Source organism: Hibiscus syriacus, unplaced genomic scaffold (assembly GCF_006381635.1).
Source record: "Hibiscus syriacus cultivar Baekdansim isolate YM2019G1 unplaced genomic scaffold, ASM638163v2 tig00110384_pilon, whole genome shotgun sequence".
In the NCBI taxonomy this organism is placed as follows: Eukaryota; Viridiplantae; Streptophyta; class Magnoliopsida; order Malvales; family Malvaceae; genus Hibiscus; species Hibiscus syriacus.
In genome coordinates, this window is record NW_024062715.1 from 4723085 (window position 1) to 4737105 (window position 14021).

Below are 14021 nucleotides of genomic sequence, written 5' to 3' on the forward strand. Positions count from 1 at the left end.
ATGAAAAGAATCTCTTAATAAAATATGTAACCGTCTAGATTTGAGCATAATATTAAATCGGGTCCAGGGGTTACAGCCCGTCACACGAGGACCCGGGGTAGATGCCCGGCAACGGCCTTATTTTTAATTTCAAAATGTCTTTATTTTTTCAGTTGGGAAGTCGAGGGAAACAACGGATTTCGATAATTCAAATCCCGCCATTTTTAAGCCATCTTCTCGAAAATCCTCGTTACTACCCTATTATTTCTTTTCCCTTTTCACTATATTTTTGAATGCCGAAAACAAAAGGAGCAGCAGCACCAAAATCCGACGATCTGGAGATCGTCTCCATCGGATCTCTGTACAAAGGCCCTTGGGAGAAGAAGTATTGGAGCTCCTCTAGGGTTCGTTTGTTTTTTTATTTGCAATTTAGTTGATATTTTCATCCTTACTTGATTTGTTTATTCTTTTATAATTTATTTTACCTGGAATTGATTTATTTGCCGAATAACTTAACGAAAAATAATGAACTCTGATCCCTTGCCGATGCCAGTAGTTGTAATTTTATGTACTTACGGTGTGAATTTGTCAATGAGACATTGGAACTCCGAAGCTTAGACTCTTACAAGTTTCAGCAATTTTAAAAGTCAATTTTGAACTAACAGCTAGAAATTTGAGTAAATCGGTATGATTTAATGTTTTGCATTTAAGTGCATCTAACCTTGTTAATCTGTAGGGCAAAGATCGATATCCTTATCCTGTTGGATATCAAGCTGTTAGGGCTCACAATGGAAGCACTTATAAGACAGAAATTCATGAAGGTACTAAAGGGCCTTTGTTTATGGTGAGTAAGCAGACATGAAGGTTTTACCTAGCACTTGTATCTTGTTTTCGTTTGTCACTTTTTTTTTAGTTAATTAAGTACAACTGTGCCTCTATTTGCATGTAGATCTCTTGTGATGGACAATCGTGTTCTGGACAAACTCCAGACATTGCATGGGAGAAATCTCAGAAGATGGGTGGCTCACATTTGAAGATATGGCATGGAAAGAGGTTCTCATGCAAGATAGACAGTGTGGAGGTACATCTTGGTGCTTAACACTCTGAACTGCATTTTTTTCCTTTTTTGGTTAATGACATTGTTATTAATAAGTTTAGTTTCATTGTGATTTTGCTGCTACTGTGTTTATGTTCTTATTTTGTTACCATATCTTGTATCCGGGGAGCATTTTCCTCCAATATGACAATTCATCTCTCTTTTCTTGTTTCCTACTTGTTTACCACAATTTTAAAACTCTCCTCACGTTGGTCTCTAGAGGGATGATTTATTATAGAAGAGGTTATCCAAAATAGAACATGATGATCTAGGGCTGTGCTGGAAACAACTAAATTTAGCCATAGTGATAAGAATGTGTAAGCACGTGGAAATCCTAGAAATTACTTTCTTTTTCTTTCATATTTACGGATTTACCTTAAATATTAGGCTCTGAGACACTTAGATGGATAGTAATTAACATGATAAAGTTCAAGTTCTGACATCAGTTTGAAGCTGCATGATGTGGAGCAGTTGAGTTGATCTTTTCTCTTTGATAGTTTTTTTCCTGGGTTGCTTAGGTTGTTGTATTCTTTGCAACCTATGCAGTAAAGGTTCTCGATATAATCATTTTACGGATTTTGGTGCCTATTATATACATAAATACCATAAATTTATTTTAAAAAACTTTTTACTAGGCTGTTTTTCGTGGTACTTCTTTGGACCACTTGATGCTGATTTGTTTTGACTTGCTCAATGTCAGAAATTTTGTTTCTTAATTTTTGGTAGGTAAAGAGATGTATAGATAATTCCAATGAGTTTTTCGTTGCGTTGTAACATGCAGTTTTTTGGATTCAAAAATCCATTTGTTCAAAGGTTGCTGCGGGAATTGGTGGCAAATGTCAATGGAACAGCAGAAAGGAGTTTGTTATCTTCCAGTTCCTGCAATGATGCTTCTAAAATGGAAAATGACAATGGGAGCTCAACTATCTGTACTGCTCCTGAATTACTACCATATTTGGCCAGGCCACAGATTAGAAAAAAGAGAAGTACAAGGTGTGGAATAACGAAAAGCAAGTTGGCAGACAGTCCTGGCCTTAAACGACCCCGATCTATGGACTTGATTTATGTTACAGAGGGTTCAAATTTAGTAAAAAGGAACCAAGTGAAAGATGAGCATGAGTTTCCAGCAACTCATTTTGCTTCAAAAGATGAAAATGACAAAATTATAGAAGCATCAGGATTGCGCTCAAAATCAGTGGGGAAAGATGTGAAAAACTCTCCAGCCAAAGATAGTTTTCCATTGAAATTTCTTGATTTCTTGGGTCATCATGGTGAGAACGAAGCCAAGAGCAAGTTTTTTAGCTCCCAAAATGCAAAATTGACTAGAGTAGCTAACATTGCAAATGAGGAGGTATGACTGGATATTATGTTTTGTTGTCATTTGGTTCTTCCTTTGTAGAAGAACATCTTGTTGAAAACATGTTCCTCTATCTTCTTGCTAAATTTTGGTACTTATTGCTTAAATTAGTCTTACCATCTGGACCTAGCTTTAATAGATATTTCCTCAGAATTATCATCCTTTTCCAATTAGGGGACAAATTAATTATGTGAAATCGTGGTCTTTAATCAGTTAATGTTGTATTTGTTCTGCAGTTACAGATAACATTACTTGCTATAATATTAGAAACATTCTTAACTTCATACAGTTATGTAGGCCACAAGATACTGTACTGGAAGGATTCAGTTTCCCAGTAAAAACAGATGACAACCATGGAGATTCATCAGTTCCAACTTATTCCATGGGCATAAATGACTTCAATCTTTGCGCACCAGATACTTTGGATTTTGAAGGTAGTTCTTATCTGCAGTATTTAACTACATTGTTACCCATGTTTTCTTTTCCATTGTTCATAATTTACCATTCTGAACATTCACCTTATTAGTAATTAGCCACAACATTTATGCAGATGACAGGACAAGTGTTGCTTTGGGTGCAAGGGACACAACTAACAGTAAGGAAGTAGAGTTAACTGCTGCTGATGTAGTAATTTCTGATGGCTTCATGGCTGAGTCTCATCAAGAAGAAGAAATAGGCACATCTAATTCAAATACAGGTTCTGAAAAAAGTGATTTTGATTCAGTTGGTCAGGAAATGACTAAGCTGATGATGACAGTTTTACTTCCACAAGCTGTTCCATTACTTAAGAGGTCTTCAAAGAAGAAAAAAGAAGCATTTAGCCCATGCAAAGTATTGCCTCACGTGGTGAATTCTCGAGAGGACACCATTGAAACTAACCATTTGTTGGCCCTTCCATCTTTTGGTACCGTCAAATCTTTAGAAATTTTGAAGTTTATCTGAACATGTTCATCTAGGACCCTAGTTTCATATTAATCCTTTTCTTGCTGCTAGCTCATAAGTTTTTCTACTAAAACTGCAGCCATCAGTCCAACTGAGGATGCAAGTACAGAACATGATACACAAACGCATATCCAAGGTTTAGACCATGGTTTAGTTGTGCCAAATCTTGAACACTTGAACTCTGTTATTCTCGACAGTTTTGAGGATGGTCAGGGGGATCATGTAGCTAGTCAACCTATATTGTTTTCAAAACATATGAAGGTTGATCGAACTAGTTTCAATAAAGATGCACTTCATTCCAACATTCAGGAACGGCTTAGCATCAATCCGAAGCAGGAAACATCAGTTTATTGTGGTGAGCTCGGTGGGATCCAAGATAGCATCTGCCACAAGGAAGTAAACATGGCTTTAAATAAAGAGCACCTGAAGAGTGATGTGACCAAATGTGAGTCTGTTTTAGGGTGTGTGTCTCCAATCATTAAAGCTGTCTCTGAAGATATTCAGGGTGTTTCGGTGAATTTGGATGGTAACTGTGCAGAGCATCTGAAGAGTGATGTGAACAAATCTGAGTATGTTTTAGGGTGTGTGTCTCCAATCATCAAAGCTCTCTCTGAAGACATCCACGGTGTTTCTGTGAATTTGGATGAAAACTCTGCAGATACTGGAAAACATGCTTTGGAGAAGAAGCCCAAGAAGGCACTTAACTGTGCTGAAGGTAATGACATTCATCCAACCTTGAAATTTTAGTTGTCAAATTTGCTTTCAAGTCCTCACAGGGCAAGGCCTATCTCCTAAACTGATTGATAAGATATCAGTCTTGCGCAGAATTAAAACTTTCGAGTTTCCTACTAGCCTGTAACCTATACTTAAATTCTAAATTATCTTCATCATTAGAAACTGTCACTCAAATATAATGTACATTGTCGAAATACAGCTCTTGAAGTTGTATGCCATGCAATTTACTGAATTCCTGGTAGTCCATTTACGTAGAACTGCATGATAATTGTATTCTTTTTGACAGTTAATCATGTTTTTTTATGACTTTCAATTTGAAATAAATAATCATGTTTCTGCAGTTGAGGATACAGATGATATTAATTCAAGAGGAATTGAAACTCCATTGAAATTATTAGGGAAGGACAGTGAGGCTGAAACCAGGGCTCCTCGTACTAGCTCTTCTCATCAAACACAGAATAAAGTATATACCAGAAGGAAAGTCTCAAAACAAGCTCATTCAGCTAGAAACTACACTGCTCCTCTCTCTGAAAGTATCATATGCAGAAATTCTGGAGATGATTATGCCCCTAATAAGTCTGTTATGACAGGAGCTTCACTTGTTTCTAAGAGTTGTCATTCTTCTGATGACAAACCATGCAGCAGAAATATCCTGGGTAATACACCAATGCTTGATGAGGAGAAAACTACTACAAATTGCAACCCTGAAATCAGTAACATAACACCTTCTCTATCCAATGAAGTCCAAAAGTTGACTTGTGTCTCTAAAGCAAAGGATGCATCTTGCTTACTTGATCCATCTGTTTCACTTGAAAGGATATTTCAAGAAAACTGTCACAAGGAGAGGCTTGAACATAGAACTATTGTAGAAAACGGCTGTTCCGCATCATGTCAAAACCAGATGACTAGTTTTTGTGACAAGAACTTAACTATATCAATGGGAGTTCAAGGTAGTTCAGATGTCAACGATTATAGGGGTGTAGAGCATACTAGTGACCTAAAGGGCATTTTCAACCCTGTAGGACGCTATTGCCTTCCTTTGCCTATTTTATCAGTATTACTGGGTACAAAAGGAGAAGAAATCCACATTTGTGTTTCCTGTGGTCTTCTTGCAGATAGGGACAGAACCTTGTTTGTCTACAAGGTGACAACTGAAGAACAAAGGAAAGGATGCCCTTCTTTTGTTGGTTACACATCTGTAGCATTACCATCTTCCGAAGTAAGCTTTGGTGGACATTTATGTTTTTATATATTAACTCTTCACAGCTATTTCTCTTGTACTTATTGATTCCTTGACTTGTTTCTTACATAGTCACTGATGAAATTTTTGAATATTTTTTCTTTCCTAGATTGATGTAGAAAGACGCGGCTTACAATTCAACCCAGGCGGGCAGTGTCTTGTTTTACTTGATAGCATTAAAACACCTTATTGCAGGTTAACTGTTTCTCTGGGTTTCTATCACGTCAAACAGTTTTGAAACAAATATTTTACTAATATCAGATTTATTTTCTTAGGGAAGGGAGAAGAGATTGTATCTGCCCAATTTGTCTTTCAGGCTGCCCGAAGGAGAACGCAGTAAAAATTGTGCGAGTAAATTCTGGTTATGTTTCTTTGGTTGCAAAGGTGGAGACAATTCAAAGTGTGCAATGTATATTGGTTTGTGAAAATGACTATCTGCTAGCTGCTGGAAAGAGTGGGAGACTGCATCTTTGGGTCATGAATTCAACATGGAGGTGAATGTTTTGTCATGCTTTCTATACAAACTTTGCCTCTTTATTCTTATAGGGGGATGGTAAGGTCTTCCTTTTATTATTTGGAGAAGTGCCTAGTTCGTGGTTTTAAGCATAGATTCCATATTGTGGCAGCGAACCTATTATACTGCAGACTGTCAGCGTGTGCTTTATATAATTTGAAAATAGATAGTGGAAACTTTATCCCTTCTCTTTCTGATCCTCTTCAAATATGTTCTCTAGCATAATTTTTCTTAACGAATCATGCAATTTTACCCATATTGTCCGCTTTTTGCAGTGCATGGACTGAAGAATTTATTATACCCGCTGGCGACTTCATATCTTGTGTAGTGGAGCTGAAGAAAATTCCAAAGTGTGTTCATTTGGTGATCGGACACAATGGTTTTGGGGATTTTATATTATGGTAAGTTGCTTTCTGCTTGAAAATTATATTCTTTTATACTGTTTGGTGATTCTGAGTGATGGTTTCACTAATTGCTGGGTAGCATTGTGGAAATATTAATAGGTATTGATCTTTTATATCTTTTATGCATGATTTGCGCATAAGCTGTATGGCTTCAAAGGGGCTTTCTTGTGTTTTCCTCCTCATGAAACCTGATTATTTACTGATAGAAAATAGGTTTTACTTCTCAGGGATATTATGAAACGGGTCAGTATCTCAAGATTCTCTAGTTCTGACGATCCAATTAAGCAATTCATACCAATCAGTTTACTTAGTTGGCAGCATGTATTCAGCTATGCTGATATGAAAGGGTGCAATGATCAAATCATCGCAGAAACAAAATTTTGGTTTTCTGAACATAAGGATCGCACTTTTCTTCCATTGGAGGGGGAAGATGTTGCGATCTGGCTTCTTGTCTCGACTACTTCTGATGCTCAGCATGAACATTTATCAAGTAATTGCCAAGCAAATACAACCGGATGGAGGCTAGCTTTGTTGGTGAAGGACACTGTGATTTTGGGGAGTACAATAGATCCAAGGTGCTTTAAAGTTCTATTCTACATCTTATACATAAACTAGGCTTTCGCTTTCCTAAGGTCAAATAGAAACGGAGTTGTGCTGTTGTGTTCATATAGAGAAAGCTCTAGATTACTATTGTGTCAATTTACCAACCAAATGTGCAAAACAATAAATCTTGAAATTGATTGTACAGGGCTGCTGCAGTTGGTGCATCACTTGATCACGGGATCGTGGGAAGGGATGATGGTTTAGTGTATATGTGGGAACTGTCCACCGGAACTAGACTTAACGTTTTGCATCATTTTAAAGGTACGTAATCCACTTTAAGTTAAGCCTATTCACCGATTTACTCGGCATGTCTTTATATTAATTTTTTTTTAAATATACATCAAGGATTTGAAGAGGTTCATATTTCTATACCCGACTGTTTATAACTAGATGAGTTTAAATATGCCAAAGGTTCTCGTATTATTTCAATTTAGTCCATATACTTTATTTTTTTTAAATTGGGTCCCTGTACTATTTTTTATTTGAAAATCTTGGACCCTCAACTTGGTAGCTATCAAAAGCCAAAATAACTGTGTTATTCCTCTACATTTACAATTTCTATCAATCTGACCCTAAAAAAAGCTATAAAAGTATATTGAAAAATTGTATTATTCAATTAACGATTATACTTTAATTTATTCTTAAATATTAGTCGTCAAATTGATAAAAACTGTAAATGTAAGAAGCTAAAAAAATTTATTTTATTCTATTTTTATAAATTGTCGGATTAGCAATTATGAGTAAGATTAAACAGAAGTACATGGAGTTTGACATTCAAACCTTGGATAATATGCAACCGATGAGTGTAAGTTGTAATTATGAAGAATTCGTTTGGTAGGCTGTGATTATTTTGGATAGATAAGTTTTTTATACTTGACTGAGTAATTGCGTTTGGACTCAGGTGGCAGTGTTTCGTGTATTGCAACCGATGAGGAATGGAGGCCAAACGTTGTGGCTGTAGCTTCGGGTGACGGTCAGTTGCTCCTTTATTTTCACAACAAACAAGAATAGAAAATAAGCATTTGGATTAGTAAGCCTTTTGTTATCTGTTCACTCTTCCATGATCCATTGTTGTGTTTAAACGTGTAACTACAGTTGATATAACCAAGTTATAATTGGCCACATATATTCGATCAAAATTGTTTTTGATCGGTCACATACATAGAATTGTGGCTCAACCCATGACGTAAATGAGGAAGAAAACCGACTACAAATTTTGTAATTCTCAATTTTTCTTCTTTTCTGCGTTGTCTGGTTAGTTAATATACGAACTTCTAAATCAATTTAAAAACTAATAAACACAAAAGGCATTCTTTTAAATATGGATTCATTTATCCCATTTTAGTTCAAGAAACTGATTCATAAGATGAAATAAGTGGTTCTTGGAAGTCCCATTAACACAAAAGAATACAATGTCCTCATAATTATCTCTCTGGCAGCTGAAACAAAGATCATTACAACTTGGAAATACATTAAACTTCACACACAATATAGTAGGTAAACAGAGTTGGAAACTAAAATTTTCATGGAAGTTGTAGTCAAAATAGATACTTTGAAATTTTGCCCCATCATACTTTTCAAAAGCCAAAAACATTGAAACGTAAATATCCTCAATTTTAAAAAGGAAACAATGATCAGCTTTCAGTTTAGTTCTCATTATCAGTCCCTCAACACAAATTAAAAATTTCTTGTGAAATAAATAACTAATCAACCTATAAAAAAAACTGATAGTTAAGCATAAAAACATTAAAGCAGGGGTTTTTTCTTTCAGTTCTATATGAAAAATAAAATTTGAAGTTAAATGATGTTAAATGTGGAGATCATGACGTGTAACATCTAAGTACACAGCTCGAAAAGTATTAGCTTGATTGATCAACAAAATATCAAGAAAGAGTGAATTGAGTTTTAAAAATTATGGCGGTTGAAAAGAAAAATAAAAACAATGAGACACAATAACTTAGAATAGTTTAACATACTATCACTAAAGATTTTTTTTCCAAATTCACTAACTTGAATTTGAACCTTTTGACGGCAGTGTTTAACCCGAAACCTTAACACGAAGCACTTAAACATCTCTACCCAAATCTTAAGCTCAAACCTCTCTCAAAAAAGAGAAATATAAATTTAGTAAACAAAGAGTAATCATCATTAACACATTTAAGCTCAACCCAAATAAACATTTAAACTCACAAGTGTTTTTACAAGATATAATGAAACTTTACAGCTTAAACACTAATTTTTTATGCTTGAATGATGAATTGTACTTTTTTTTAAAATGTTTTTTCAACTTATTCGTGATCTAAAATTCACGACAAAAAAAAAGTAAATTCGCCATGAAATTCAATTTCAAGAAAAGTTGATCTCATTGAATCATATTAGGTTAGACATCGTCGAATTCAAATATTTTTTCATCCCTAAGTTGAACAATAGCTGAAAACAGGATATGGGTTAAAATAGAGTTTCTGGAATCTGAAGAAACCTAAAATTAGTTTTTAATTATTAAGCTCAGTTGTTGAGGTTCACAACGTATCATTTTCCAAAAGATGCCTCAGCTCAGTTGTACTACTAGAGGTCTGCTTTGGTGAAACTGAGCTATTTCCACAAGTATCTTATGCAGCCCTTGAGAAAAAAGGGGGATGATCGAATCCCTTGAGCCGGAATACTCGTTCTGGTGGATTGGATTCGATCATTGCCTCCTGTAAATACATGGAAATGGCAGTCTTCTTGAGTTTTTATATAGAATCGTCGGATCGAGCCGTAGTTCGTGTCGGAAAGAGTAAGCTTCTCTAGAACCGGCCCCAATGGGATCAGTCTCATTGATATCGATGCCAAGGCAATGTCCTGTGAAGAAAATTGTTTTAACATCCTTTAGCAATTGAAATTACAATCACAAAATGGTAAGAAAATATGTTTTTTATTTCTTTTCTTTTTTTTGGAAAAATACTTTAGCAGAACTTTGATCGAATAACAAGTCTCGCAACAATGTTTTATCGAAATCCACAGCTGTTGGGGGGTTATTTCTACTATTTCTATACAACAATATCTAAGCCTTTGCATTAGGTCATTTGAACTCATCTGCTGTGCAATGAAGTATTAGTTTATATCAAAAGCAGTTTGATACGCAAGATTTTATATCAAGGGTACGATCTTAGGAAGTTATACGAGAGGTACCTCGTTGTGGTGGTATCTTGTCGCCAATACGCCTGGTGCGTCTTCACTTTGGGTTGGATTCTTCTGGTTCTATGCACTGGGTGGTCTTGGTTGGAATTACGACCTTAGATGCTGCAACATAAGTTTTAACTGCATGCCAGGGGGCTCATTTCAAGTGATGTCTGGTCAGGCGCCGTTCTATAGGTTGTGGTTGTACAGGATAGGGCGGGATCTCTTCAGTATCAATAGCAGAGTCGGAAACTGCTTCTTCATTGGTCTTCTCAACATCAACAGGATGGGCGGGAGTTTGTTGCCCTGGAGAAAGAATCTCCTCAACCTCAACGTCGGACTAGGGGAAGGTGTCAAGCGACTCAATGTCTTATGGCTCTATGGGCTAGTCGGTTGTTATCCTCATCAGAATACTCGGCTTCAGCGGGTGGGGCAGTCGGTTGTTTGGTCTGACGGTCTGCATCTTGCAGGGCTTGATCAGGAAATGTTGCAGTAACATTTTTCTCCTCTAAAATGTCTTTAGGAAAATGAGGGAAATTATCTGTGTTCAAAAGCAACATCTCCTTGAAAAGGAGGACATAACCGCATCCCTTTGCCTCACATAGTTGAAGAAGGTGTGCATCTTGGTCTCCAGCCTCTCTACTCGTTCCTTAGTTTCTTACGAGGAGGTCACTATGGCAATTATTCTTGCAGCGACAATAGTTTTTGCACCTCTTTCGAGGATCTCTTTGGGACCATCCTCATCAAAACCCATCAGCTTCAAAATCAACTTCATAGTTATGCCAACCTTTGTTGGGATGTTGGCTTTGAACATACCCCCACCACCTTCTTCTTTTTGCATATGACAGTGATCAAGTTTGGAAAGATCAACGTCTCATTTTTTTTCGTTTGAGACAGTCATAAACTTGTTGGACAAAGACCTCATCAATATTGATTGGATGCTAAAAAATAATGGAATGCAAAAGAAGCATCCGCTGCAACTAGATAGTTGTATGATGTGATGTAGGCATTAATCGAGTTTTAATGAAGTGATTCCATAACTTTGCTTGAGGCTTGAGACAACGCATTTCCACTCTCCGCTTGCTCGGGTTTTCATCTTGCCACTGCGACCCTTGAAAGCATAAATCCTCCAAGACCCCCATGTAGGTTTCAACGTCCGCCTCAACAAAAAATTATGCATGTTGGTTGGGCACGTCCTTCAGCTTGAAGAAACGGTTGATGACAGTTGATGTGAAGAGTACTTTCATCCTCTCGCACCCAGATTCCATGCTTTATAGTTTAGTGTGGTGAGCGTACTCAAGATGGTTGAGGCAACATCCCCCGGATGCTGAGCAAAAACCTCCCGGTGCTTTTTTGCTATAACAGAAGTTACTTTAGGGAAAGGCTCTTCACCTTCCTTTGGAAGAATAAAGCACTGCTCCAAGTATACCGACCAACCTTTTATGTGCTGAAATCTCCCCTCTGCCGCGTCATCTTTAAATTTCTAATCAGGGTTTATGGCGGCAGTTGAGAGGAAGAACCTCACTAGAAACATTCTTGCATTAGGCCATCTCAACTATGACAAAAGAAAACAGAAAAGAAAACTTTGTTACGACGACAATGGGGATTTCACGATAGAAAGAATAAAAAGTGAGAAAAAAGAAGGTGGTGGCTATTATAGAAATCGGGTGGAGAAGAAGTTGAGGGAAAACTTAAAGAAATAAAAACAAGGTGAAGAAGAAAAAGAGAATGAATGGGCGATTTTAAAGAAAAAGTGGGTAGTTTTAGGGGAGTTATTGCAAAAGTAGGAAAGAGAAAAAGAAGGTAATAATTACCTAGAATGTGATTGGTTAGTTTGAAAAAATAAAATAATAAAATAATAAAAAGAGATTTGTTTCCACTCTTTTTGCCGCTTGCCTCCTTAGACGAAAAATCTGCTAGGGTTTCTTTTTGTCCTCTTTTAAACTTTCTCCCCATGCTGTCACATGTCCTTGGATGAACTAGAAAGCAAACTAATGTTAAAATTGAACTGAAAAAGGAAAGAAAAGAAACAGTTAAGTTAAAATAATTATTTATATACAAACTACGAAAATTAATGATACAGAAGAAATTTTAAGGGATATATAGTGCAAACTCTGAAACATCATGGAGGATAAGTGCTTACTTGTCTCACAAGATTGGGGCTTCATTGTTCACCTTGAGGCTTTGGCCATTCACCTTAAAAATCGATCCAGTTTCTTAATGTCTACTGCTCCATGTGGGTACACATAATGCACTTGGAATGGTCCAGACCATCGGGACTTCCGTTTGCCCAAAAAAAGCTTCAGCCTTGAATTATATAGGACTTGTTGGTCTTCATGAAATTGCTACGGTAGAATATTTTTTTCATTCTATCGTTTGGTCTTTCCTTTGTACAAGCGGGCATTTTCATAAGCTTGGGCAAAGAATTTCTCCATTTCATTTAACTCTAGAAACCTTTTTTCTCCAGCCAACTGGGCGTCCATGTTGAGCATTTTAATCGCCCAATAAACCTTATGCTCTAGCTCCACAGGGAGATGACAATCATTTCCATAGACCACCTTGAAGGTGGACATAACCCAGCTATGTTTTAAAGGTTGTTCGATAAGCCTAGAGCACCTTATCGAGCTTCGGCGACCAGTCTTTTCTCTTTGGGTTCACCATCTTCTCGAGAATCTGCTTGATTTCTCGGTTGGACACTTCATCTTGTCTATTAGTCTGGGGGTGATATGATGTAACAATTTTATATCATACCCCATACTTCTGCAATGCCTTAGTAATCAATTGTTTTGTCAAAGTGGGTGCCTTCATTTCTTATAATGGCTCTAGGTGCTACAAATCATGTGAAGATGTTTTTGTGAAGGAATTTGAGCACGATTTTTGAGTCATTTCTTGGTGTTGCTATGAATTCAACCTACTTGGACACATAGTCCACCGCCAAGAGGATATAAAGATCTCCAAAGGATGATGGGAAGGGTCCCATGAAATCTATTCCCCATATGTCAAAGAGCTCTATTTCCAAAGTGTTCTGCCATGACATTTCATGTCCCTTCAAAAAATTCCTAGTGCACTAACATCGATCACACGACTTGTAGAACTCGTGTGCATCCTTAAAAAGTGTGGACCAATAAAATGCAGACTGTATGACCTTTGCAACAGTCCTAACACCTTCAAAATGGCCTCCACAAGGTGCGTTGTGGAAATAGAATAAAATATCCTATTGCTCTTCTTTAGGGACGTACCTCCTAATCACTTGGTCAACACATTGCTTGAATAAATAGGGCTCATCCCACTGGTAGTGTCGCACATCATGTCTGAACTTCCTTCTGCCCTGGCTATTTAAATCATGAGGCAAAATATTACTAACAAGAAAGTTAACTATGTAGCATACCACAGGCATGCCACAAAAGATAAAAAAAATTCGTAAGGGAATTCCTCCTTGATTTCTAGATTGTCATGGCATTCATTTATATTTTCTAACGTAGAAAAATGATCAGTAACCTGATTTACAGTTCATTTTCTATCTTTAACCTCTAAATCAGATTCTTACAACTAAAGTATCCACTTAATAAGCCTAGGTTTGGCATTCTTTTTATTCACTAAGTATTTAATGGCTGAGTGATCGGTGTACACAATGACATTAGTGCCTATCAAGTATGAACTAAACTTATCAAAAGCAAACACCACGACAAGTAATTCTTTTTCAGTGGTTGTATAGTTTATATGTGCTTCGTTCAGTGTGCGACTAACATAATAAACTACATGGAAAACTTTACCTCGCATTTCCCCAAGCATTGCTTCCACTGTGTAGTCACTTGCATCGTACATCAATTCAAAGGGAGCTATCCATTCAGGAGGGACACCTATAGGCGCTGTGACAAGTCTTTCCTTCAGCTCTGTAAACGTACTGTAACACTTTTTGTCGAAAAGGAATGGTTGATTCTGCTATAGAAGAAGACAAAGAGGCTTCAAAATTTTTGAGATGTCTTTGATGA

The 14021-nt window shown here is 36.8% G+C and overlaps 1 protein-coding gene across 1 annotated transcript; it reads left to right on the forward strand.

Moving 5' to 3' along the window:
- Positions 1-272: 272 nt before the first annotated feature.
- Positions 273-10525, forward strand: LOC120122221. The gene is made up of 15 exons (XM_039141416.1): positions 273-383; positions 716-823; positions 929-1060; positions 1857-2426; positions 2722-2866; positions 2983-3336; positions 3454-4089; positions 4451-5328; positions 5459-5544; positions 5625-5843; positions 6139-6264; positions 6597-6842; positions 7016-7131; positions 7772-7843; positions 10023-10525. Exons 1-15 carry the CDS (start codon positions 273-275, stop codon positions 10523-10525), a joined length of 4302 nt encoding a protein of 1433 aa, XP_038997347.1.
- The last annotated feature ends 3496 nt before the right edge of the window (positions 10526-14021 follow it).